This window comes from Alnus glutinosa, chromosome 4, assembly GCF_958979055.1.
Source record: "Alnus glutinosa chromosome 4, dhAlnGlut1.1, whole genome shotgun sequence".
Classification (NCBI taxonomy): domain Eukaryota; kingdom Viridiplantae; phylum Streptophyta; class Magnoliopsida; order Fagales; family Betulaceae; genus Alnus; species Alnus glutinosa.
Window position 1 is genome coordinate 10082926 of NC_084889.1, and position 27013 is coordinate 10109938.

The 27013-nt window shown below is 36.0% G+C and overlaps 2 protein-coding genes across 3 annotated transcripts; both read left to right on the forward strand.

The window, feature by feature from the left end:
• The first annotated feature begins 4687 nt into the window (after window positions 1–4687).
• LOC133866572 (protein DCL homolog, chloroplastic) lies at window positions 4688–16291 on the forward strand. Its single transcript, XM_062303131.1, has 3 exons — window positions 4688–5098; window positions 14139–14253; window positions 15893–16291. Exons 1-3 carry the CDS (start codon window positions 4794–4796, stop codon window positions 16061–16063), a joined length of 591 nt encoding a protein of 196 aa, XP_062159115.1. The 5' UTR covers window positions 4688–4793; the 3' UTR covers window positions 16064–16291.
• Window positions 16292–24972: 8681 nt separating this feature from the next.
• LOC133867089 (cyclin-D3-1-like) lies at window positions 24973–26795 on the forward strand. Of its 2 annotated transcripts, none has more exons than XM_062303770.1 (4): window positions 24973–25667; window positions 25771–25972; window positions 26083–26213; window positions 26299–26795. In XM_062303770.1, exons 1-4 carry the CDS (start codon window positions 25155–25157, stop codon window positions 26578–26580), a joined length of 1128 nt encoding a protein of 375 aa, XP_062159754.1. In that variant the 5' UTR covers window positions 24973–25154; the 3' UTR covers window positions 26581–26795. The 2 variants fall into 2 exon arrangements, with proteins under 2 accessions (XP_062159754.1, XP_062159755.1); XM_062303771.1 differs by having other exon boundaries at window positions 26302–26795.
• Window positions 26796–27013: the final 218 nt, after the last annotated feature.

Consider the following 27013-nt stretch of genomic DNA (forward strand, 5'->3'; position numbering starts at 1 on the left):
GCTCTAGCACATGTAGTTCACGTTCCAGCGCGTATTGATCTGATGATGAAGGCGCTGTCGGTGGATCGAAGCTGGAGGACTATAGAACCTGCTGGAGTGGAGCATATGATGGAGAGGCCTACTGCAGTTAGTAGATCTGATTTGGAAAAAAGAAAAAAAAAAAAGAGTAATTACCTTTTTCCCCCATCAACTACCAGCCATTGTCAACATGCCCCCATGAACTGACACCTCAACCAAAAGAGAGCATCCAACTACCAACTTTACACACTTTGCCCCCTTCCGTCAAGGAATTCCGTTAATTTGGACGGAATATTTCATTTTTGGGCGTTAATTTTGATTTAAAGACCAAAATGCCCTCCAACAGTAATTAATAAAAAAAAATATTAAAATTAATATGTTTAAAAAAGTTGAGGGCATTTATGTCTTTTTACGAATTAAACTGACGGAATGGGGAAAAGTGTGTAAAGTTGGTAGTTGGATGCTCTCTTTTGGTCGAGGTGTCAGTTCATGGGGGCATGTTGACAATGGCTGGTAGTTGATGAGGGAAAAAGGTAATTACCCAAAAAAAAAAAGATCTAAACTTCAAGATATTGGGGGAACCATGGCTTAGATCGGGAGGACGAGAAGACCGGTCCAACTGCAAAGAAGCTGTCAATGGTGGTACAACATCAGCATGTGAGGTGCACACTCTGGCCCGTGTAATTCACGTTCCAGCGCATGTTGATCCGATGATGAAGCCGCTGCCGGTGGATCGAAGCTGGAGGACACTATAGAACCTGCTGGAGTGGAGCATATGATGGAGATGCCTCCTGTAGTTAGTAGATCTGATTTGAACAAAAAAAAAAAAAAAAAAAACAGATCTAAGAATTTCAAGATATTGGGAGAACCATGGCTTAGATCGGGAGGAGAAGAAGACCGATCCAATTGCAAAGAAGCTGTCAACGGTGGTACAACGGGTGGATAGAGGCGGAGGAAGTTGGTGGAGAGCAGCACAAGCAGCATCAAGGTGACCCGGCGTCGGCATGTGAGGTGCACGCTCTGGCGCGTATAGTTCACGTTCTAGTGTGTGTTGATCTGATGATGAAGCAGCTGCCGGTGGATCGAAGCTGGAGGACTATAGAACCTGCTGGAGTGGAGCATATGATGGAGAGGCCTCCTGTAGTTAGTAGGTCTGATTTGAAAAAAAAAAAAAAACAGATCTAAGAACTTCAAGATATCGGGGGAACCATGGCTTAGATCGGGAGGAGGAGAAGAACAATCAAACTACAAAGAAGCTGTCAATGGTGGTATAACGTCAGCACGTGAGGTGCACGCTCTGGTGTGTGTTGATCCAATGATGAAGCCGCTGCCGGTGGATCGAAGCTGGAGGACACTATAGAACCTACTGGAGTAGAGCATTTGATGGAGAGGCCTCCTGTAGTTAGTAGATCTGATTTGAAAAAAAAAAAAAAAAAAAAAACTAGATCTAAGAACTTCAAGATATCGGAAGAACCATGGCTTAGATCGGGAGGAGGAGAAGACCGATCCAATTGCAAAGAAGCTGTCAACGGTGGTACAACGAGTGGATAGAACCTCCCAGGGAGGTAAAGCTAGAGAAACCTCTAGCCGAATAAGGGCCTCAAAGGAGGTGTGAGCAGATTGAATAGGGGTGGATAGAGGAGAAAGTGTGGAGAAGAAGGGTGGGGAGGGAAGCTTGCTGGTGAACTAGCCAAGCTTTTTCCGACATGAGGTTTTTTCGAGAGAGTTCTTTAGGCGTCTTTGAAAGCACTCTTGGAAAAGTTTATTTCCGTTATTTTTCGTCTGAACTCCCTACTTTAGGTTTACCTTTATCATACTAATACCTTCTCGCGTGTATGTAAGGAATTTGTAGGCTCAACCAAACTTCCTAGTTGAAGTTTACCTTTATCATTGTAACATCTTACTCGCTGTTGGATGCAAAAGATTCGTAGGCCCAATTAAAACTTCATTCTTATTTAGAGTAATGGTGCGTACTACACTCTTATCTCAATTATAGTATCTATTAATATTTGAATTAGCTCTTATTAATAGGATGAGAGTGTACTTTTATAATAATAGCACTTTACCCGTCTTTGAATGTAAGAGATGACAAAGTGATGTACCCATAAAAACTTGGATCAGGATCCTCAACAATTATTTGTCCGAATTTGAGAGAATTCGGGCAGGTGATTGTGAGAGATCACATATGGGACCCACCTGACCAAATAAAAATTAGGCTGCCCAACCACTTATCTAGTCAGGTGTGTTCCATAAGTAATCTCTCACAATTACCACTTGCAATGCAAGCTGATCATTGTGCTTCTCGAAGTCCAGCTGTTAACCATCCCTTCTCTTGCTTTTGCCAACGCCATCACTCCTTCTAATTACACATTGGTCCATATTTTAATTTTTGAATCACGCAATTACACTGAATGTGTATATATATATATATATATATATATATATATATATATATATATATATATATATATATATATATATATATATATACCCGGTTACTGGTTATAACCGAATATATATAAATGATAAAACCGATAACCGGCTATATCGGTTATTTTCAACTGGGTACCAAACCGGTTTCCCAGTTTTTCGGTTACTGGCCAATTATAACCGACCGAAATCTTAGATTTATTGCAATCTCTCCACCCACAAAAGCCACATCTTCCACCATTTCTGGCTACCTTTCCTTCCACCGACATCCTTTGTTACTTTTTTTTTTGAAAGGTGCTTGTATTCTCATTAGGAAGGAGACAAAAGCCTTTCAACCAATACAATCTCAGAAATACAAAAGCCTCTCAGACATCCTTTGTTACTGAGCGCATAGGCTACACGCGTCACCGGCCTCCTTTGTCTCTCTAGGTAGATCTAACAGATCATTACCCTTGCTTCTCCAACTCTCTTTTGATTAAGCCTTTTGCTGCAAAGAAGACTCCAGATTTAGATATGAACCTCAAGATATATTGACTTTGTTATCATCCGTCTCACAGTCCAAGATGGGGACTCATTATCTACTTGTAAATACATCTCTTAACCTTCATGACTCACTTGATTGATTGATGAAAAATGAGAACTAAAGTCATGTATTTATAGGCCTAGAAAGAATATAACCGTTGGAGAGAATTTGAATGTTGCTAGCTGATTTTCAAAGACAAAATGATTACTAGCAGAATTTTCAAACTTTGGAATTAAATATTCAAAGACAAAATTATTACTAGCAGAATTTTCAAACTTGAAATCAGATTTTCAAAGACAAAATGATTACTAGCAGAATTTTCAAACTTTGGAATTAAATATTCAAAGACAAAATTATTACTAGCAGAATTTTCAAACTTGAAATCAGATTTTCAAAGACAAAATGATTATTAGCAGAATTTTCAAACTTTAGAATTAAATATTCAAAGACAAAATCATTACTAGCAGAATTTTCAAACTTGAAATCAGATTTTCAAAGACAAAATGATTACTAGCAGAATTTTCAAACTTGAAATCATATTTTCTAAGACAATAATTTCCAGCAGAATTTTCAAACTTGAAATCTAATTCCTATGTATTTTTGTATTTCAAAAATTCATGTATGCAATGTATGAAGGGTCCTAAGTTCATTATAGAGTGAGGAGCCTCAGGAGTTCAATCATACATGAGTTTTACAAGAATACCCTAATAAAATACGGATTCTTCAATCTTTGAGTTCTTAAGTGCTTAAGGGCTTCTTACTTTGAATTTCAGATACCTTTGATTCTTTTTGGTCATTTGAGAAAGTGTGCTCGAATGTTTCTTACAACTATCATACTTGAAGTAAATACATTAGAGCAACAAGATATAATTTGTTATCATCAAAATATTTGCGACGTAATTGAATTGACGACATAGGGCTAACAGTGGACACCTCGAATACTTCTTAGAGAATCTTATCAATATTCTCCGGTTGCTAGAATTGGGGATAAACATAGTCGATGAGTCTCGAGACATAATTGTCTCGGGAATATAAGAAGAGTTCATACAGAATGCCCATATCCAGATAGTCCCAGAAACGGATTTCTCGGGACTACCACGAGGTGATATTGATGGAATATGCAGGAATAATAATCCCGAAATTACCAGAGGGAATTATGGGAAGATCTTATCCATAATCCATAAAAAGGCGTAGAAGGTCTCTATTCCAAATTTTTCAGGATAACCTCTTATCCCACACGATATGGGATAAGATCCCGAAAATATCGGGATAACCTCCTATCCCACACGATATGGGAGAAGAGACCTGTTTGAACTCACTTGAAGACTAGTCCTACCCGAACAGGACTCCTCAAGGGATAAGATCTAATTCCACACGGTTTGGGATTTGAATCTTAATTGAACTCTAATAAGAGTATACCCAGTGTACCAGAACTACATGCCTATAAATAAGCCATTACTTCAGGTATCAAAACTCTCTGATATTCTCTGATATTCATGTACTCTCATATTTCACATATTTTGTGGAGAGAGCATAATTTTACCGGAAACTATACCAATAATATTGGTGGATGTAACCTTCTTCTTTTTATTGTTACGTTGTTAAAGTTCCTTTTTCACATTAAAAATAATAATAATAATAAAAAGCCTTCGAAGTTTCCTTCTTTTTAATTTGGAAACGCGCCTAGAGTTTGCGATGTCAAAACGACGACGGTTTCCTTTCACCAGAGTCACCAGACATTCAGACAAGTCACTCACTATCACCAGTTCACCACCATGATCATCAATTGGACTCCCCCAATTCCCAATCCCATTCCGATCTCATGGCCGTTCCTCTGCTTCTCAGAGGCATTCCACTCCTCCGCCTTCAACTCCATAACCACCGGCTCGCCGCCAGTATCTTCGCGACGCCGCGCCGACCCTGGTGCACCGCCGCCGAACCGACTCGGGCCGACGAGAGTTTATCCCCTGCAGACAACGCCACCGCGGCCTGGAGTGCCAGGGACCCTCCCAAGCACCCTCGGTGGGAGGATGTTGACTACCGCCAGTGGAAGGACAAAGAAGAGGAGATCCTCCGAGACATCGAGCCCATCACTGCGCTCACCAAAGAGATTCTTCACTCGGACAGGTTGGTCTCTCTTCCCTTAGATACACCTAAAACTTTTGTACCGCAGTTTTTTCTATTCGTGCGTTTGTTTGGTTTCCTAGAAAACGTAGGAAAAGTAAGGAAAGTCATATCCCTGCTTTGGATTGGGTTAGACTTGGAGTTTTACTTGCCTTGTAGTGTGGTATGAGTTTTAGTAAACAGGGAGGGACTATAAGTTAAACCTGGTGTAATTTCTGTTAAATTTGCACCATGCAATAACCCTGCACGCCGAATTTCATATCAGTTGGACGTCATTTACCGTCCCGTTTTATTTATTTATTAGGGGGGAGAGGAGGTTATGGTATCACCTTATTAGTGGGCAGGGTTCTGGTATCATATTATCAGTGAGGAATGAGAACTTGGGGACTTCCACAGAGCAGTGATGAATATACTCTGTAGAGGCTACCGACTATTTATAGATAAAAATCTTTGGGGCAAGAAAGATTACTAATCAAGAGTGAGAAATGTAGCGTGGGCAACGATCAACTTTGTTTATAAGGTCAGAATCACAAATCCCAACTTTTTTTAATAAGCTCATAGTGGCATAATGGCATTCTAAAATTCCTGAGACATGGTTGGTCTTGAGTATTTTTATGTACGAATCTATCCATTTAGTACTACAAGCAAATTTCCTAATCCTCCAATGTTGGAATGCCTTTCAAACTAGGGTCTTTACCTTATTTTTGAAGAAGAGTTTCCTAATTTGTCATGTAAAAGACCTGAAATAATAATTAACAGGGTACCGATACAAAGGTTCTGGTTCCAGCGTTTGCTGAGCTTTTTGTCACTACTAATTCCTTGTGATGATAACGGCCCTTCCTCCCATTTCTTGGGCCTGTTTTATGTCGCTTGTTATATGAAATATAATTAGATTTTATGGAAGTAAATATAACAAGAATGAGAGTTAGTAATAGTATTGATGACACTGATAAGAATACTATATCCAACCAAAAGAAGATGTCACACGTGGACACGATGCATTCAAAACACTAGTACCAAATACAAAAAGGAAACAAAGAGAATTTTGTAGTTGAAATCTCAAAAGATGGAATAAAGATACAATTATCCGAAATGCCTTTTAGTTGCGACTCATAAATAAATGAATTCAATTTTCAATTTGAAACCTGCAGTACAGGCCCTTTAAGAGAACACCATGTGCTGGAGATAATTTTATTGAAGAATATATGGTTAGAAAGGAATAAAACATGCTAAAACATTCGCTCATACGAGTCGTACTATAATACAAGCTCCGAAAAACAGACAAATTGATGTAGGACAAGAATTCTATCTTGACCCAAGATGCTCTTGTTACTGAAGGGGCTCGTCTTGACATCGGGATTGTTAACAAATGGGCTTATTCAGGAATAATCTTACCGTCGGACAAAGAGCTTTACCGAAGGGTTCTTAGCAAGCCGGGACGAAAATGTTTTATTGTCAGAACCAAACATTAGGTTCTGACGAGTAAACTACTTTAAGCGGGACACTCTGTATCATCGGGACCAAGTGGGCATGAGGACAACTAATGTCCGGCGGTGGAAATACAAAAGGAAAAGGCTGCCGGGCGGGTCGATGAAGAGTAAGAAATGACCAAGGGGCATGAGTGAGAAATTACTGGCGGGACTTTTAGTATCGCCGAGAATTAATTAATTGGTCTATGATGTAGCGACGAGATTGATTCTTTTACATCCATAACAGATATCATATTAATATACCAAATTAAGAAGATTTAAGCAAGAAAGGAAAGGGTCAACTACCAGATGTCGTTCAAGAAAGAAAGAAGAGACTATTGACAGGTTGTGATTTGGAAGATATTCTGCAAAATAAATTTTCCTAAATTTCCTGATTCCCCTTTTAAAATATTCTCATATTTAGATTTACGTACTCGTCAAGAATTATCTTGGTTATTATATTTTCCCTTCGTTGTTTATTTCATTTCTTAGAAAAAATTTACTCTTTAGTAGCTTTAGGATCTTCACATATTTCGACTTTTGTAGCCACCAAGTATTTCCATAGTTTGTTTATTTTGTTTTATTTCCATTCTCAGAATATTTTATCATTTTGTAGTTTTAGGGTTTCATTATAAATTACGAGCAATCGTAATGGAATAAATAGTTCAGTTTTTGCCATCAATAATATTATCAATTTTCTCTATCAACGTGTGTGTTGATTTTGTGTATTGAAAATACAATTTCTCTTTCACGTTTATTGCTTCTCATTACATCAATTGGTATCAGAGCCTTGACTATCCTAGTTACAGTTGGTGCAAATCACTAAGGCGACAAAGGAATTTAGCAAATATCTTTTCAAGAATCAACTTTCGAAGGAACAACCATGTTCCCAAGAAAACTCGAGGACGAGTTTTGTATTAGTAGGGGTGACTGATGTAGGACAAGAATTTCATCTTGTTCTCAAGATGCTCTTATTACTGAGGGGGCTCGTCTTGACATCGGGATTATTAACAAACGGGTTTATTTAGGAACAATCTTACCATCAGACAAAGAGCTTTACCGAAGGGTTCTTAGCAAGTCGGGACGAAATGTTTTATTGTCGGAACCAAACATTAGGTTCCGACGGGTAAACTACTTTAAGCGGGACATTTTGTATCATCGACACCAAGTGGACATGAGGACAACTAATATCTGGTAGTGGAAGTACAAAAGGAAAATGCTATTGCCCGGATCGATGAAGAGTGAGAAACGACCGAGGGGCATGTGTGAAAAATTACCAGCAGGACTTTTAGTGTCGTCGAGAATTAATTAATTGGTATATGATGTGGCGATGAGATTGATTCTTTTATATCCATAACAGATATCATATTAATATACCAAATCAAGAAGATTTAATCAAGAAAGGAAAGCGTCAACTACCAGATGTTGTTCAAGAAGGAAAGAAGAGACTATTGACAGATTATGATTTGGAAGATATTTTGCATAATAACTTTTCCTAAATTTCCTGATTCCCTTTCTAGAAGATTCTCATATTTAGATTGACGTAATCGTCAAGAATGATCTCGGTTATTATATTTTCCCATTGTTTATTTCATTTCTTAGAAGATTTTACTCTTTAGTAGCTTTAGGATCTTTCTATATTTTGGGTTATGTAGCCACCAAGTATTTCCACAGTTTGTTTATTTTGTTTTATTTCCATTTCCAGAATATTTTATCCTTTTGTAGTTTTAGGGTTTCATTATAAATTAGGAGCAATTGTAATGGAATAAACAGTTCAGTTTATGCTATCAATAATATTATTAATTTTCTACTTATCAAAAAAAAATATTATTAATTTTCTCTATCAACGTGTGTGTTGATATTGTGCATTAAGAACACAGTTTCTCTTTCACGTTTATCGCTTCTTGTTACGTCACAAATCTCTAAAATAAGTTTTATACAATTTTCTGAATTCCATGTGATGACTCAAATATAACCATCTAAGAGCCTAGGCTAAGATCCCATATATTTGATTTGAAACTCAAATAGATCAGATCAATGAGATCATTATGGTTTAATTTGAATTTCTAATTGACATAGGAATGCAAACTACAATCTAACAAATACACATACTATATAGATTTTGATTATTAATTTTCTAAATGCACTTGGACTTAAAAACTGTAACAAAAGTACTTGAACTTCTAATGGTTGATTGAGATTTTGAGACCTCTTACTAGAGAAAAGGAAAGCAACTTGAATCTTTGATCTGGTAAGTGTCTTGTCCAGATTTATTGTAATGATGTTCTTTGAGGTCTGTGTCTTACCACAATTGTGCAATTCATCCATATAACAATTCAAGGTTTAGAGTTGAGTTGACTCAATGAGTCTTGGATTTTATATTTTTATTTATTATTACATTTATATATTAATATTATGTACTTATTGGCAAGTAAGTAATAAGCTATTGCAGAGGGGTGGAACTACATACTAACTCCTCACGATGGTTGGCATGTTTTGTTCACCTTCCCCATTACTATGAAAAGTAAGCCACCACTTCATGTTCAATATACGATCACTAATGCCTGGAAAATTTGACATCCAACCCCTAATTGCAATGAAGCAATTACAAGAGCGTAGTTCTATTGAGTTATAGGCCCCATCCACCTTAGTGGAGCATCGATGGAGTCTTTTGGCACAACTAAGCCATGCTAAACTCACCAATGTAGTGATCATCACATCTACTATCCAATTTATTTGGAGAGAATTAATAGATTCTGATTTTTTTTTTTTAATAAGTAAAATCGAAATATCATAAAAAGAAAAAGGCACAACCAAAGTACACAAAAAGTATACAAGAGAAATACTTAGCTAGAAGGAGAAAAAAGAAAGAAAATCACGAAAGCTAAGCACAAAAGGAGCTAAAAACGGAGCTGTCCAAATATAAAGAGTATTAAAAAATAAGGACTTAAGCTTCTCCAACATCTTCTCGTAGTCCTCGAAACTTCCATCATTGTGTTTCCTCTAGAGACACCACAAGAGACATTTTGAAAAATTCTAATTTAACCCCAATTCCAAACAATCCAGAAAATATCTCAATCTTATCATAATTCATATTACCAATTAGAACAACAATTAAGTCCAACACCACATATTAAGCTACAACAATTGAAGAAAACATTAAAGAAAATTCACATAGAGATTTTGGTAACGAAGAAAAAACTTTTGAAAAACTCTTAAAAAAATAAAAATAAAAAAACCACTCTGGGGGCCAGCCAACTCCAAAGGTATTCACTATAGAAGACTTATGTTACAAACTGGTCAACTTACAAATCGTTTGTAATCCTAAACTCACTTGCAACTATAGAAATTAAAGATGCTTTGCATAATGCTGCCTGCCTTTTTGTAGTGCAGTAGCTTGAATATATATAGAACAATCTGAGAAATACAAGTATACATCAACTAGGACTGTACCAAATAGCCGTGTACTCTAGAGACTAAAGTAGTATAAATTAGACACTTCACTCTTCTGATATGATAGAAGAGATCTAACTCTTATCTAACTCTATATCTATAGAATCACAAACTAACTCTAGATAGAAGAGATCTAACTCTATATCTTTAGAATCACAAACTTACTCTACATCTTTAGAAGAGTCATCGGTTAAAGAGTTGTTTGTTCCAATACGCCCCCTCAAACTCAACGTTGTAAGCAACTGAACGTTGATGTTGGTCTTGAGAATGATGAATCGGGCTGCAGCCAAAGGCTTTGTGAGAATGTCGGCAAGCTGGTCTTTTTCGGAGATAAACTGAACATTAAGAGCTTGGGAGGCAACCATGTCCCGTACAAAATGATTGTCAATTTCTACATGCTTAGTGCGAGCATGATAGATAGGATTTGACGTGAGATATGTAAGCTCTAATGTTATCACAATACAAAATTGGTGGTCGGGAAGATTGTACACCAAGATCACCAAGAAGAGTCTAAATCCATGTTAACTCCGCTGAGGCATTTGCAAGGGCTTTATATTCGGATTCAGTGCTTGAGCGAGATATCGTTGGTTGCTTCTTTGAACTCCATGGGAGGATGTTTTTGCCGAGAAGAACACAATAACCAGAAGTGGAACGTCGATCATCCGGACAGCCAGCCCAGTCAGAGTCCTAGTAGGCTGTGAGCTGCCGTGAAGAATTCTTGTGAATGCAAAAAGTATGATCAATTGTAGACTTCAAATAGCGCAGGATGCGTTTGACTGCAGACCAGTGAGAATCCCTTGGATCTTGCATGAATTGTGAGACTTTGTTGACCGCAAAAGCAATATCAGGCCGAGTAAGAGATAAATACTGAAGAGAGCCGACTGTGCTGCGGTATAGAGTAGTATCCGTAATTTGTTGAACCATCAAATCGACTAAGAGTTGTATAGGCGGACATTGGAGTAGAGACAGGCTTGACAAGAAGTATATTTGTCTTGGTGAGAATAACATGAATGTAGCGTTGTTGAGAAAGATGTAAACCATCCTCATGCCAAGTAGCTTCAACTCCCAAGAAGTAATGTAGAGGTCCAAGGTCTTTGAGAGCAAAGGAGAAGTGTAGAGCACTTATAAGTTGAGAAATAGTTGCTGTGTTGGAACTGGTGATGATGATATCATCAACATAGATAAGCACAAAAATGATAATACCATTTGCTTTGTAAGTAAACAATGAAGAGTCAGCCTTGGAGCTTTGGAATTTGAGTTTAAGAAGTCTAGCACTGAGGCGCGAAAACACTGAGGCGCGAAAACCATGCACGTGGGGCTTGTTTTAAGCCATATAAGGCCTTGTGCAGCTTGCAAACTGCCGTGGGATAAGATGGATGCTGAAAACCGGGTGGCTGAGCCATATAAATAGTTTCTTGAAGAAGACCATGTAGAAACGCATTGCTAACATCAACTTGATGTATTGCCCAACCTGCAGAGACATCAAGTGCTAATACAGTTCTAATAGTTATAGGTTTAACTACATGGCTATATGTTTCAGCAAAATCAATTCCAGGTTGTTGATGAAAGCCCTTTGCCACTAGACGTGCCTTGTACCTTTCAATTGTCCCATGTGCCTTTCTTTTAATTTTGAAAACCCATTTGCAGCCAACTATATTCATGTTTGGGGAAGGGGAGACAAGAGACCAAGTTCCATTCTTGAGTAGAGCATCAAATTCTTCATTTATTGCGGTACGCCATTTTGCATGTTTACTTGCTTGAGTGAAGCAAGTAGGTTCAACTTCATGTAGTGCTAGTGAGGCCGTGAGAGCCTTAGGAGTGGGATACTTGATTCGGCCATCCGTAAGGATCGAAGGTTTGAAAATATTATTTTGAGATCTTGTGGTCATGGCATGAACACTGGGAGGATGTGATGGCTCGGAATCAATGGGAGAGTTTAAGGGTATTAGAGCTTGGATATTGTCAATATCTGGAGAATTTGAGGTATTTGGAGACAGCTCTAAGGAAGGATTGTGAGGAGCTTCATTATGATGATGTGAAGCGGGAATAGGTAATGGAGGAATCAAAGGAACATACACAATTGGAGACTCAGGTGGAGTTGAGGAGGAGATGATAGGAGTGGAATTTTTGAAGGGAAAGTTAATTTCATTGAACACAACATGATGAGCAATATAGACTTTACCAGAAGGAATATGAAGAAATTTGTACCCTAGGTGATTTTTGCTATAACCAATGAAGACACATGAGGTGGATCGAAAAGCAAGTTTGTTGGAATTATTAGGACGAAGGAAGGGCCAACATTCACAGCCAAATATTTGGAGAAATTTATGAGCGGGTGATATGTTGAATAGGCATTCATAGGGAGATTTGTGATGTGTGACTTTGGATGGAAGCCTGTTAATGAGATAGGTGGCAGTTTCAAAGGCCGAGTCCCATAGGGAAAAGGAAACATTTGCAGTGGCGAGTAGGGATAGCCTAGTTTCAACAATGTGCCAATGTTTGCGTTCCAATAGCAACCCTAAAAAACAACCCATTTACCTCCGACTGTAGTGGCGCTAGAATCTTTGGCTTTATGAACAAACTTTGTTCATTGCAACCCAGAACTCTTGTGCTTGAAGGTTTTTTTGTGGTTTGATTTGCAAAGTCTCTCCAAGAACAATGAACAATGGCCTCCTTTTTATGAAAATCATAGGTTATTATGCTTATATAGGTAGGGTCAAAATTGGGTTCTAATAGCAAAGTCGACTAACAATTAAAACTATCTGCAGCCGGTTTGATTGGTCCAAGTTTAAGTTCGATCGATTGAACTTTAGGGTTTCAGGTTCAATTGAACGAACTGCGATCAAACTACGACTGAAGTTTTCAGGTTTTTGTATGCGAACATGATGCACACTTTGATCGAATGAACTGCGATCGAACATCTCTTGCATTTTATATGTGAACTGTTGCATCACTTTGACCGATCCAATTGCAATTGAAGTCTGCAAATCTTCAATTCCAGCTTTTCTTGAACCTCATTTCACAAAAACCCTAAACCAAAACCTAAACTAATACAACCCAAACCACATTTTTTTATACTGAATTTTCCGACATTAAAACCTAACATATTCAATTAATCTTTCATGTTTCCTTTGTAAGCAAGGCAAATTCTGATAAATAATTGTGTACTGAAAATAGAAAAAGTTTGTATCTATTTTTCGTTATGTCCCTTTTAGCCTCCTCAAGCTTAAAATCCTGGCTCTCCTATCTTTAGAACTAGAAATTGGGGCTTCTAATCATTTTTTGACATGAGTGCTGCTAGACGTACTATAACATTTACTATAAGTCTCTTACAAACTGACATGACACTTTCCACGTCAGCCAATAAGGATTGCCACGTGATAGTCCACACAACACTTACCACGTTTACAAATTGAAGTAGCAATTCACATGGCACTTACCACGATCAACCACTAAAATGTGGACTACTACTTGGTAGTCATTTTCATAAAATGTAAACTGCCATGTGAGTTTGTATGGGAGCTATTAATAAAAGCTGTGGTACCCCCAACCAGTTTCGTTTCCTTTTTGAGATGGTGGAGTTTTGTGCGTGGGGTTGTGCAACGTGCACCTCTTTTCAAGTTGTCTTCAAACCTTGGATTGTGGGGACATGGTATTAGTTTTTAAAAGGGCCTTTTTTCGAGTAAAAACATTGAAGGGGTTTCTTTAAATCCTAGGGAGGATCAATGGCCTGCCTTGGCCCTAAGGTAGTTCTGCCCTCTCTAGGGCTACGCCCTTCTACCCATAAGATATTGTTATTAACTATCTTTGATCGACACTTATAAAAAAAAAACTATCTTTGATCGACGAGCTTTATTTCCATTTTCAAGACAAGGGGTATGAATCATCAATTTTTTGGGTCAAGTCTTATCTTTGGGTCTAGAAAAGTTGTTTGATAGTGTGTGTGTAGGGTTGCAAGTTAAGTCTGAAAACTGAGAGTGCAGAATCTAACTAATGCTGGCCATCCTATGTGCAACATTACATATCTGCAGTAGAAGCTGTTTTTGTGAATTTCAATGTTTAGTATGTTTATGCAATTTGCATGCACGGTAAAGCTCTTCTCTTGTTGACTAATTTTGTAGGTATATGGATGGGGAACGTCTAACGGCCAAAGATGAGAAAGTTGTCGTAGAGAAGCTTCTTGCTCATCATCCACATTCTGAAGATAAAATTGGATGTGGACTTGATTCTATTATGGTAAGCTTTAATTTACATCATATGCAATAGAATTTTAAATTTACCAAGCTAAACAATTTTATTTTTTGGTCTAACTGCTGCATTCACTTAGTTACTTTGTTATCAAAATTTTTTACACGGGCACCCCACATGATTTTATAAGCTTCTTTTTGACCTACTTACAAACTATATTGTTGAGAGAACATCCTTACATAGGACAATGTATTCTCTGAGATCATTGGCCACTGAAATTTGTCTTCCTCTTATTTTTCTGGTTGCAATATATTTTTGTTTATATCATAGCCAACATGCATGTTTCTCTGAGCTTGATCCCCCCCCCCCCCCCCCCCTTTTTTTTCTCACCATTGCACTTCTTATGTCGGTTTTTGGTTGTCTTTGGTCCATGCTTCTTTGTCAATTCTCTATTCTTGTTGTCAAGTGGTCCAAGTGATGAAACATTTATGTAACACATGTCAAATTATAATTCCACTGATAATGCTGTTGATTCAGTGGCAGTATCATTCTTAGTGACTGGTATTAATTCTCCTAAGCTCTGTGACTTGCTTTTGTTTCTGTTAACCTTCTGTACTAAGAAGTTTGCTTGTTAGAAAATATATTATTTTCTGTACAATATTGTTCCCAAATCGATCAGATATAATAGCAGAAAACAATACCTGTGGCCAGTCTTGATTAATTGACAAGAATCTATCAAGCCGATCTCATTTTAGTTGGGATGAGGGCTTTGTTGACTTGAGGTCATGCCCAAATTGCATAGATTCATTGTGATTTGTGTTGTAACCATCTTATGGATATTCAAACTATCAAATTTATGCCTTCTTTGCAAGTCAAATATGAAGCTTCTGGTAAGAGCAGTAGACTTTTAGCAAAAAACGATACTAGCAGGCTACAATTATATTGTAAAATTCCTAAGTACTCTACAATTATATTCATGCCTTAATGGCGGCCAAAGCATTCTTGTTGAGCATGATATCGCAATTAGGGGTTCTTTTGTGGTCTAGTTAAATGATGAATATGATTTTTCCAATGCCTTTTCAATCTGTCTGTCTCGTTTCTTGTCTGTCATTTCTGCATTTGGTGTCTCAAAATTCTGAACACATACTTCATTGTGTAAATCTACTGTATATTTGGCCTTGTCAATGCATCGGTGAGAGTGAAAATGGTTGTGGAAAGTTGAATGAACTGTGTCATATTCCCTGGTCCACATGTCCCAAGCAATTGAGGAACAGGTAGACTCTTCGATTTATATCTCAGCATAGTTCTTCATCCTTGACTTTGGGGGTTCACTTTGAATTCTTGCAACAAATCTGTTATTCTTTATTCCCTTTCATAAAAAATGAATAGCCAAGAGAGTAATTGATTGGTGCATCTGTCTAACGGGCACTTGTTGATTTTTATCTTCTTATATACATTTTGCTTTGGATTGGCCCACATCTAGTTGGCATGTAGCTCGGTGTATATTACCTTTAACTGGTGCCACTTTTTTACCTCCAGTATCTTTGTCAAATGGAATCTTCTATTGTTTTTCTTGTTGCCATCTCTTTTCTTTCCAAAGTTGATCATCGTATAACTATGTTTAAGGTAGATTTTGTGTTATTCTGTGAGAACAAACTAAATGGCTATTTAACTTCTATTGCTGAAGGTTGATCGGCATCCCCAATTTAGACAATCAAGATGCCTCTTTGTCATAAGAACTGATGGTGGATGGATAGACTTTTCCTATCAAAAGTGCCTTCGAGCATACATTCGAGATAAGTACCCATCCCATGCAGCAAGGTTCGTTCGGGAACATTTCAAACGTGGTAGTGGTTAGTGTGTTAGTCCTGTGGATTGGTTGAATTTTTGGTATCACTAGAGATGGCTAATGTATGTTTATTTTGAATTTTTCCCCTTATTGGGGCAGAGAACTTTCACATTGGTTTCAGTAACCTATATAGCCTAGATCTGCAAATTGTCAATGTAGTAGATAATCCGTGACCGTCATTTAATATGTTTGTTTGCATATGAAGACACAAAATGATTGAAGTGAACTGTTTGTTGACTTGCATCTCTTTTTGGCTTTCCACTTTGCTTGCTTGTAGGAACAAGCCTTTTCTTCTAGTCCTAGGACCCAGTTGTTAAGTTGTTGCAAGAATTATTCAAATACCTAACTATCAGAACCACATATCTCCGAAAGGCTTTTTTTTTTTTTATTTATTTTTTTATTCTCTTTTGGGTGAGACCTTAAGCATGTTTCATTACAATACATTATGGCTCTCATAATGTAAATAATTTCTCATTGTTTGAAGCTTTAATCAGAACACTGATAGAGTTTATTTAATTACATAATTACCACTGTTGGATCCAGATCTTCAGTAATTTTCGATACTTGAATTGCTAGCAATTTGGGCAACAAAATTGCTGGGAGATCTCTATCCCAGGGTGTCTCATATCCTTGTGCTCATGTGATGTTGTCCTTGACTGTCCTTTAAATATGGACCGCATTGAATTGTTACACAGCATTAATTGGAAGTATAATGGTCAAAAGATGGGGCGCCTCTGCTCTAGTAGATAAAGAATTTAATGGAACCAAACCTAGGGGAAGTGGCCTTAACCAATCAGGCTTCGTAATTGGGAGAAAAAAGGAATTAAAAATCAAGGTTTTGATGCAGCTTAAGCAATCTGTTTAGTTCAAGGTTTTGATACAGCTGTGAGTCAAAAGAGTCAAGCGCAGCTGGATGTGCTGTCCAGTAGGTATTCCTAGGCTCTGAGAAGTCAAAACGGTGGGAAAGTATCATTTGTCGACAGGGAAATGTCCGCATAGATGCGGTTGGTTTTGAAGTCAAAAAACATATTGCTTCTGTATGTTCGTTTAAGGTGGCCGATGCATGTTCTGTCACAACAGAAATTGCCATCCACAAGCAGCTGATCCTCTCTTTTGAGTTTTGAGGACCTCAATTTTTCAAAGACAGTTAGTTTATGGTTAAGATTTTATTTTATAGATATCATTAGTACATGATGCTTTGAAACAAATATGTTGTCATGTCATTTGAAAATTTTAAATGATGTGACATTATATACACCGTTAGATGCAACCAAATAAAACCGTGACCATGAAACGACTGCTATTCATTTAACTTGAATTGACGAGCATCCTCGTTCCTTAAATCGTAGCAATTCACTGATCTTTTTAAATAAGCACAAAATAAAAAATAGTTGGATGGAGTCTGTCTGCATTTTCAAAGTAGGTGCATTGCTGTATCTGCAAACATTGAACACAAACTGGTTGGCACCACGGGCATACAAAAGCAAAAATTAGTGGACGGTGATACATTATCTAACTACCATGGCAACCAAAAAACACAAATAATTTTTATTTTTATATATATATATATATATATATATATATAATGCTGTCGTTGTCATTTTGTTGAATCATCACGTCTGAGGTAAATATAATAACCATCTTGGAGTGGGAAACAGTGAAAGGCATTGCTGCATTGGGAAGATTTGCACCCATTAGGCTTTTTTAACGCCATGCTATTGAGTCAGTTGCTGGAATATTCTCAAGTTCATCGACCCTAATCCATGGAAAATATTTTTAAAAAAAATTAAAAAAGAAATATCAAGCAGCAGAGAAGGAAAGGAATATTGTAACCATCTTATCATCTCCTCGGGTACTTCTTGGGAGCCACCATTGAAGAAAGCAGTTTAATAGAATAAACCTTGGTGAATTCATCCTATATATCATTTGTTTTGTTTTAATTATTTTATTTTAGTTGTGGGCACCGCAGCATCGGAATCGGAGTTTTTGACCCAGTGTCTTGTTAGTCAAGGATTTTGTTTGTGTCCCTGTGTCGTTAACTTACCAATATTCAACTACCCAAACACGGGTTGCATTCGATCATTTTAAGTTCCAGGCAAAATTACCAAGATGGAAATGAAAGACTCGTAAAAATAAATAAAAAAATTAGTAGGACTATTAATATATAATTAGAATAATGTAACAGTAAAAATCCGTCATTATTTATGTTTTTACAAACTTTTATTGATCCAAAGATTAATTTTTACTGCCACGTCATTCCAGTTATATGATAGTCTATACAATTGTCATACAACTGCGATAACGTGTTAGTAAAAATTAATCATTGGTTCATCAAATTATATGGCAGTCATATAATAATTTATTAAATAGCATTATTCATTTATATATAGACTACTACCATTCATGACATATATCAATGGTAATTGATATTGAAAAATGCTATTTAATAGATTGCTTGTTATTTGTATGACAATAAATATACTTTTTTTTTTTTTTACAAATTTTGATTAAATAACTGATTTTCCCCCGAGTCGTTCTTATTATATAATAATTTATTAATTAGAATTATTCATTGGTATTATAGCACTTTAATACACCAATTACCATTTTCTCTAGGATGTTGTCATGTTAATTTAATGCATCAATTACGATTTTTTTTCTCAATTAAGCTCTAGAAAAGAAGGCTTTTTCTCAAGAAAAAAAGAAAATAAAGACAAAAATTTTCAACAAATTGATTCGTAGGAAATTTTATATAATCTACATATAAAATTAATATGTGTTCTTTGATAGTATGTACTTCTCACATGCTTTTTAAACAGTATTAATAAAAAAAATATGTGCTTCTCATATATTTAAATAACATATATTACTTTTACGTGTAAATTGTATGAAATTTTTTAAGAAACAGTTTTTAAGAAACCTCTGTTAAAAAAAAAAATTGAGGAGAAAAGCTGGAGGTAATGATAAAGGTCAACCCCTTCCTCCTCATTATTTTACAGCCTTTCCGGTAGTTACAATCAATAATGGGAATTTATTTATTTATTTTTCTCCCTTTTAAGTTATGCTATAATTAGGGGACAAGCATGATCATTTTAAGTTCAGACTATTTGTAGGTGGGGCCCCCCATCTGAGAGGTCCTCCACCCAGCTGGAGGAAGATCCATGTGGACCCTCACTCCTTCACACTCCACAGCTCACAATTCATAATGAGTCTTCCTTCACATACATGGGTAAGATAATATGTGTGCGCGGGAGAAAAAGAAAATCCAGATCCTTGACAAATTGAACGGCAGTGATCATTGTTTTGGTCTCATCAGCAACAGCGTAAGGTCCATAGGGACGGTTGATGAGTCCCAATAAAGGGCTTTGCTTTCTGCTTGGTGTGATTGAAATGCAAGAAAATGATCGACTTTCTGATTCTCGGGAGAGTGGGCATATCTGACTTTGACCAGAATGATGAAGCAGCAGCTGTTATTGTTTTGGGAAGGAGAGATAAAATAAATCATAAAAAATTTACATGTATGTAAAAGGAAAAGCTACAAAAAGAGAAAGGTTGCTTTGAAGGATTACCAACTTACCATACTTAAAACCATTCGGGGCTGGCATTTTGAATCGAATTGTGTGGAGATATAAATTAATTTATTTAATTAAATGAATTAAATTTTATAATTCTAACGCATTAATTTGTATTAAATTTGTAGATCGTGTAAAAAATTTCAAACTTAAATATTACGTATTAAGTTTGAATCGTGTTAAGACATCAATATAAGATTAGACAGATCAATTATAATTCGACTCATTTAATAAATGAGTTAGAATCCTAACCTTTCATTTTTTAGAATAAGATATTCTCTATTCTAAATGAAATGAAAAAGAGCTAGTTAGTTAAAAAGTAAGACAAAATTGTCTTAATAGTAGAATAATTTTGCCCTATTTTTCCAAAAAAGATCTTCTCCCGTTCACGTGAATTGAAGAGGAGCCGATCCTTGTTAAAACAAGAGTAAAATTATCATTTCTTATTTTTTTAGACAATTTTACATTTATTTTGTCAAGAACCAGCAAAATAACAAGAGATAATCCAAATTCAACCGGCTCCTCTCTATTTCAAATCTTAATTTCTTTCTTATTACTATTATTTTTTTTTTTTTGGGTTTATATCGAATTCTTGAATAATTTGTGTTAAACGCTGGAAACCTTGGCTAGGTTTTGGCTGAGTTGAGTGGACAGAGGTTAAATAATGTACTTGTGGTGGAGTGAGTTGGAAGCCACCACCACCTCAACAACTGCCACAAGTCTTTCTTTCACGTCCTTCCATTGATTCAATCTTACCTGCTTGCACTAGCCATTTTTTGTCCTCTCTTTCTCTCTCCCTCCCTCCCTCCATAGCTCATTTCTTGGAGATTGAGCCTATAAAGAGGGAAAGGAAATAAAAGAAAAGAAAAGAAAAGAAAAGAGGAGAAAGCAACGTATCAGAGCAGAATCCCTCCACGCTTCTCTTTTGGTAGACTACGTTCATGCAGTACTGAATTTCCATTTCTATTTCTATTTCTATTGCGTACAGCTTTACCCTTTTTTCTTGCATGCACAAGGCAAACAAATTTCTCTCTCTCTCTCTCTCTCTCTCCTTCTCCCTTGTGTAAAACAGTAAAAGTAATTTACACAGTTGTAAACATTACTGGTGAGTACAGACTACAGAGACCGAGTCAGAGAGACCTTTTTTTTCGTACAAAAGAGGAATTCATAGTTGTCTAGGTACGCTTCCAAACAGTATACAACAGTGTTTTGTCCATGAGAGCCCCCACCAAATTTTATTAGCTAAAAACATCCTTCTCTATTTTGTTGACTCCCTGCCACCTTATTATTTTATCGATTCGCTATTACTATTCTGCCAAAGTGTTTTATATCGTTAAAAAGATAAAATATTAGTAAGACCCATAACTTTTTACGTAGTATTATAGTAGATTCTTTGAACAATAATAAGCATTTTTCTCTCGATGTCAAATACGTGTTTGGCCAAAAATATCACACGTAAGGAGGTGTATTAAAGTGTCCCACATTGCCTAGAGATATATGACCTGAACATTTTATAAGCTACGGATACCTCCTCTTTCAAAACATCTTTTGAGAGTGAGTAAGGTTCATCAACTTTTACATATTCTATTTAAATAATATTTTTTTCAGATTTATTTATTATTTCCCTATTTAATCTTTTTTTGAATGTTTGTTTATTCTTAATGGTCTTATTTTTGAATATTTGTCTTATTTTAATGGTCATATTTTTAAACATTTGTTTTATATTATATTACTGTTTACTATATTTAAAATTGAGAATATCGAGAAAATTTGTTTTTTAAAATTAAGAAATTATGTTTGGATGGTTTAGAGAACCTAAGACAAAAAAAAAAAAAAAAAAAAAAAAAAAAAAAAAAAAATTGATAAAACTTGAGTTGAATTTGAATTTAAAAAATTTACCCAAACATGTTTTTAAAAAATAATCAAAAATAAAATGCTACCCAAACATACCCTTTCAATTTCCACAAAACTTGTTAGAATATGTGAACACGAAATTTGTACCGCACTAGATGTTTAAAGTGTGGAAATATTATAGTTTAAGAGAGAGAATAAAAAAAAACTTTTAGCCTAAAACATTGCAAAACTAACTAGAACCGTGTATGAGAAAGAAATAAAGAAAAAAAAAAGTGAACAGAAAAAAAAAATTAAATTTTTATAGTTTTTTAATGATTTTGTAAGTGAACAGTACTCATTATTATCTTTTTTGTTATAATTTTGAGATTATTAAGAATAATTTTTGTATATTTTTATTAAATTGACCCACCAAAATAGCTAAAGGCGGCTACGAACGGTACGAGAAAACGAATCAACTACAAATTAAAAGTATTTACTAGGCCGTATCTTACATCTTCATGGACTTTCCTGATAATTACCAGTCTACTAGTAGTAGCTAGTTAAAGAAGAAGACAAGATAACAAAAAGAAGAAGAAAAACCAGTCTAAAGGAGAGAAAATAATTGCACCGAAAACAACAAAAAGATCGAAGGGGGGCCGGGTTGCAAAAATAATAGTTGTAAGTAAATAAATAAATAAATAAAAGGTGATAAAGTTTTTCTTTTGGCTGAACTCGTCGTGGAAAATGGAAATGCAGTTTTGTGCGTGGAGGAGAGAGAGCAATAGCGCTCCTCGAAAAGGAACCACTGTGTTTCTGAATTCTGATTATTTCAATTATTTTCTTGGCTAATTATCCCCCTATGAAATTAAGCTCACTTTTCCTTTTTCTAGCTTGTTCAGAGGTCCTTTAGGTCCACAAAGAACGCTTGTATGGTTCCTTTTAGGTTTTGTTCAAGTTCATTTTGATTCAAATTAACATAACAGTGGGATAAGTTTGCTATAATTTTATTTGAGAAATTCCCTTCCTCCATTTTCAATCGGCTACCTAGGAAAATTAAATTTTAAGTTGAGATAGAACGTTAAAGCAATTCAAAACAACGGATTTTTTATTTTATTTTTTATTTTATATATAGAGTCTTTAATATACAATTAAATTATCAAGAAACAATATGCTAAATTACCTTAATTCTGTATTTTTTTTTCATCCTTTCATTTCTTTAGATTATTACGTGATTCTATATTTTATCAGAGCCCAAAAACTCGTGCGAGTATCAATCTTGTGCCAATTTTTTGGGTTCTCTCGTCGCTTCCGCATCAGAAACCACAATCTCACATAACCTCATCAACATACAGACATCAACCTCTCCGTCATTTTCCACGACCAAAATTCACATGGCGTTCAACAACACTATATCTTTTTCAGTCGTCCACGACTCAATACCGCTGGATCTGCTGGATGTGCCCATAGTGTTTTCTTTTTGCTGCAATCTTTGGTTTTACCCTTGGTGTGATTAGAAGGGACAAAAAAATAAAAAATAAAATTCCGTTAAAAAAATAATTGCCCAAAAGGGCATATGTTTAGCCCTTCTTGCTTTTTTAAGGCCCATAGTTGGCCTAATTTCAGCTGTTTTGTAGCCGATGTTTAAGTCTCGGTTATAGTCGCTGCTGTTAGCTAAAAAAGCCGATATCGACAAGAGTCACCAGAGTACAAGTTTCGGTCATAGCAGTCGATGTTTCATTTTAGCCCATAGTAGCATTTTTTTTTTTCTCCCGCCCAGCATGTTTAAGATCAAACTTCAAACCACCTTAATTTTGTATCTTTATTTTATGCTTTCATCTCTTAAAATTATTATGTGATTCTATATATCCAAAATTTGAGGATAAATAATTTATTTAGCAAAAATAAATAAATTAGTTTTGTTTGGTATGTGTCCTCTTCCGCACAGTTGGTTGAATGACTTTTTACCTAACAACCAATATGAGAAGATAATAGGAATGCTTTTACAGTTTTACTATATGTAACTATTATTACTTATATATATATATATATATATATATATATATATATATATATATATCTATATATTTTTTTTTAAATGAGGAATTTTGTATATGCATTTAACTGCAGAATCATACTATGCTAATGTACGAATAAATTTTGAGCATTTAAAGTTGTTCCACCCATCATATTCTATATCATTAAAGTTTTAGTACATAGTTATTAAAATTAAAATTTTCTTCTTTTAAGTTCAAAGTATATGAATTGAGATTCTTTTTGAAATTGTATCTCGCGTTAACATTCATTAAATTCATAAATTCTTTGAGTTGTTCCACCCACTTTCCATTTTTAAAACCATCTTGCAGTGACTTTATATATAGTCGATATTTTTATTTAAATTATTTCATAAAAATTTAGAGAAACTTCACATAATTCTACTAAACTTTCATCACATTTGCAATTACTCCTATAAACTTAAAAAAAAAAATTCAATTTGGTGTATCCAACTATCCATCTTTTAATTTTATCTATTTAACAAAGGAGTGTCAAAATCTTCAAAACACATTTTTTTTTTTTAGAAAAAAAAAAAGAAGAAAAAAATTGCAAAAATTTAGGGGTTGATCAAAATTTAACGAAATTTGAAAAAATACACATGCTTGAACATTTGAAATATATATATATATATATATTAAAAAACTCTGGATATTTTATAAATTTTGATAGGATTTAATAAAAAATCTTAACGGGGGATGAAATTATAAAAAAAATTAAAAGATGAAATACATTAAATTAAGAGTTTTTTAAGTTTACGAGAGTAATTGTAAAAATAGTGACAATTGCAGGAATTAAGTGAAATTTCACCTTAATAAAAATAAAAAGAAAAAAGAAAAAAAAGAAGGTGAAATTTCACCTAAAAACTTTTATTTTGCAATATATATATTTTAATTTTAGTATGAAGCTAAACTAAAATCATGGTCCCAAAATCTCTAAACATGCTGACACTGTAGTTAAGGGTACCCGGAGGGCGGAGCCAGTGCCACAAGCGACAGCTCATTTATATTATATAAATATTTCTATTTCATTTCTATTCTTTTGCTTTCTGTCTATCACCTCTGCATCAGAGGTTGTTTTCATGTGTTGGGCTCTGTGTAGGGGCTCCCGCCCTTTCCCAATCTACTTCCCCCTGCCCTTTATGCTACATAAATATCAAAGTTCAGAGAAAATACCCAAAAAAAAAAAAAAAAAAAAAGAAAAAAGAAAAAAGACCCACTCATACCTATGCTATACACAAAAAGCTCTAAACATTCTTTATTCCTCTTCTCCCATACACAATGACATCCCCAAACAATGGTCTTCGATTTTAACGGTTGATGATTACCTACGAAATGTAATCTATTCGGTCGGGCCCACCAACGGAGGTACAACGTACAAGTGTCACGTGTCGATTTATTGCATTGCATGGGCCATGATTCAGGTCTGGTGATATTAGGCACGAGACGCCCCCCAATAAAAAAACACACAATCACACCGTGGGAAAAACTCTGAACTCTCTAATAAAATTACATCCTTCAGCATTTTTGGTCTTTCACTGAGAGGGAGAGATGCCTCAGGCTAGGTCTGCACGCTTCTTCTCTATCTTCTTTATCGTCTCTGGCATATAATGAACGCAGACCCGAACCTCTTCTTCTCGGAAGAAGATGGCTCCTCCTCCTCCTTCTCATCATCATCAAGAAGAATCCAGCGCACAGCAAAGCCCTACTTTCCTATTGGACGCTCTTTATTGCTCGGAGGAACACTGGGAGGAAGAAGAAGCTAGAGAGGACTATTTGCAAGAGGATGACTATTACCGCAATACCCATAAACCAGACCCTTTTCCAGTCTTGCTAGAACAGGACCTTTTCTGGGATGATGAGGAGCTAATTCTTCTCTTCTCGAAAGAACAGCAAAATGAACTCTATGGAAACATCAAGACCGATCCATATTTAGCTCGCGCTCGCCGAGAGGCCGTGGAGTGGATGCTGAAGGTTATTGCCCATTACTCTTTCTCTGCTCTCACGGCGGTTCTCGCTGTCAACTACCTCGATAGGTCCCTTTTCCGCTTCCAATGTCAGCTAGGGAAGCCATGGATGACCCAGCTAGCTGCTGTGGCTTGTCTCTCTCTGGCTGCCAAGGTCGAAGAGACCCATGTGCCGCTTCTGCTTGATCTGCAGGTACTTTTTGAATACATATATCTTGCTAGCTGCCTGTGAAATGCTTGTGTTTTTGTCTGACTCATTCACCAGTACGCCGCATGGGTGTCTTTCTTTTATTCAGGTGGAGGAGAGTAGGTACGTATTTGAGGCGAAAACGATTAAGAGAATGGAGATTCTGGTTCTCTCAACGCTTGAGTGGAAGATGAATCCTGTTACCCCACTTTCATTTCTTGATTATATCACAAGGAGACTTGGATTGAAGGACCATCTCTGTTGGGAATTCCTAAGGAGGTGCGAGCGCATCCTTCTCTCTGTCCTTGCGGGTAAATTAAACCATCTAAATCTTTCCCTTTACTTATTCATTCTTTAGATTCCCATTAGAAAACAACAGGCATTAATTCTTCAGATTTTGGTTTTGAATCCTCAATTGCAGATTCTAGGTTCATGTCTTATCTCCCTTCTGTTGTGGCTGCTGCTACAATGCTGCACGTTGTTAATACCGTAGAGCCCTGTCTTCTTGTCGAATACCAAAGCCAGTTATTGGGTATTCTCGGAATAGACAAGGTAAGAAAGAAAAAAAAAATCAATCTTTCTAATTATTGAATAAGCATATCCGATATGTTGTTGATCTTAGATAATACATATATAGCAGGACAAGATAGATGGGTGCTGCAAGCTCATATCGGAATTGGCGTCAGGAGGACACGGCAATCAATCCAACAAGCGCAAGTTTGGATCTATTCCTTGCAGCCCAAAGGGTGTAGTAGACGTGTCGTTCAGCTCCGACAGCTCTAACGATTCGTGGGCCGTGGCTGCAGCGTCGTCAGTCTCTTCCTCACCGGAGCCTCTGTCGAAAAAGAGCAGAGCTCAGGACCAGATTCTTCAGACGCTTAACCATCCAAGCGCAGATTTTCTCAGCATTCCTCGCTAGTCATCTCTTTTTCTTTTCATTCCGGACTACTTAGTCTAGTATGTTCAATAATATATATGTTCCTCTTCTGTGCAAGTTAAATTGCCTACCATCTCTTCATCACAATCTCTTGGAGGATTGGTTGGGAGGTCTGGAAGCAGAGATGGTTGGCATTTTATCCGGAAAAAGTAAAGGACTTGAACATAGTAATTAACGAAGAGCACTACTCGCCCTAATATGCTCTCTCTCCTACTCTTTATGCCCCATTTGATCTCAACATGTAAAATCTCTAGTTTGGTAAACTTATTTTAAAGAGTATTTAGGAAATTGTTTACTTGACGGTAAAATTTAATCATCCTAAAAAACATAAAAATAATTTAATGCTGAATTTTATTATTACATCGTGCCAGTTATATAACAGGTATATAGCAGTTTACACATTACTATATTTTAA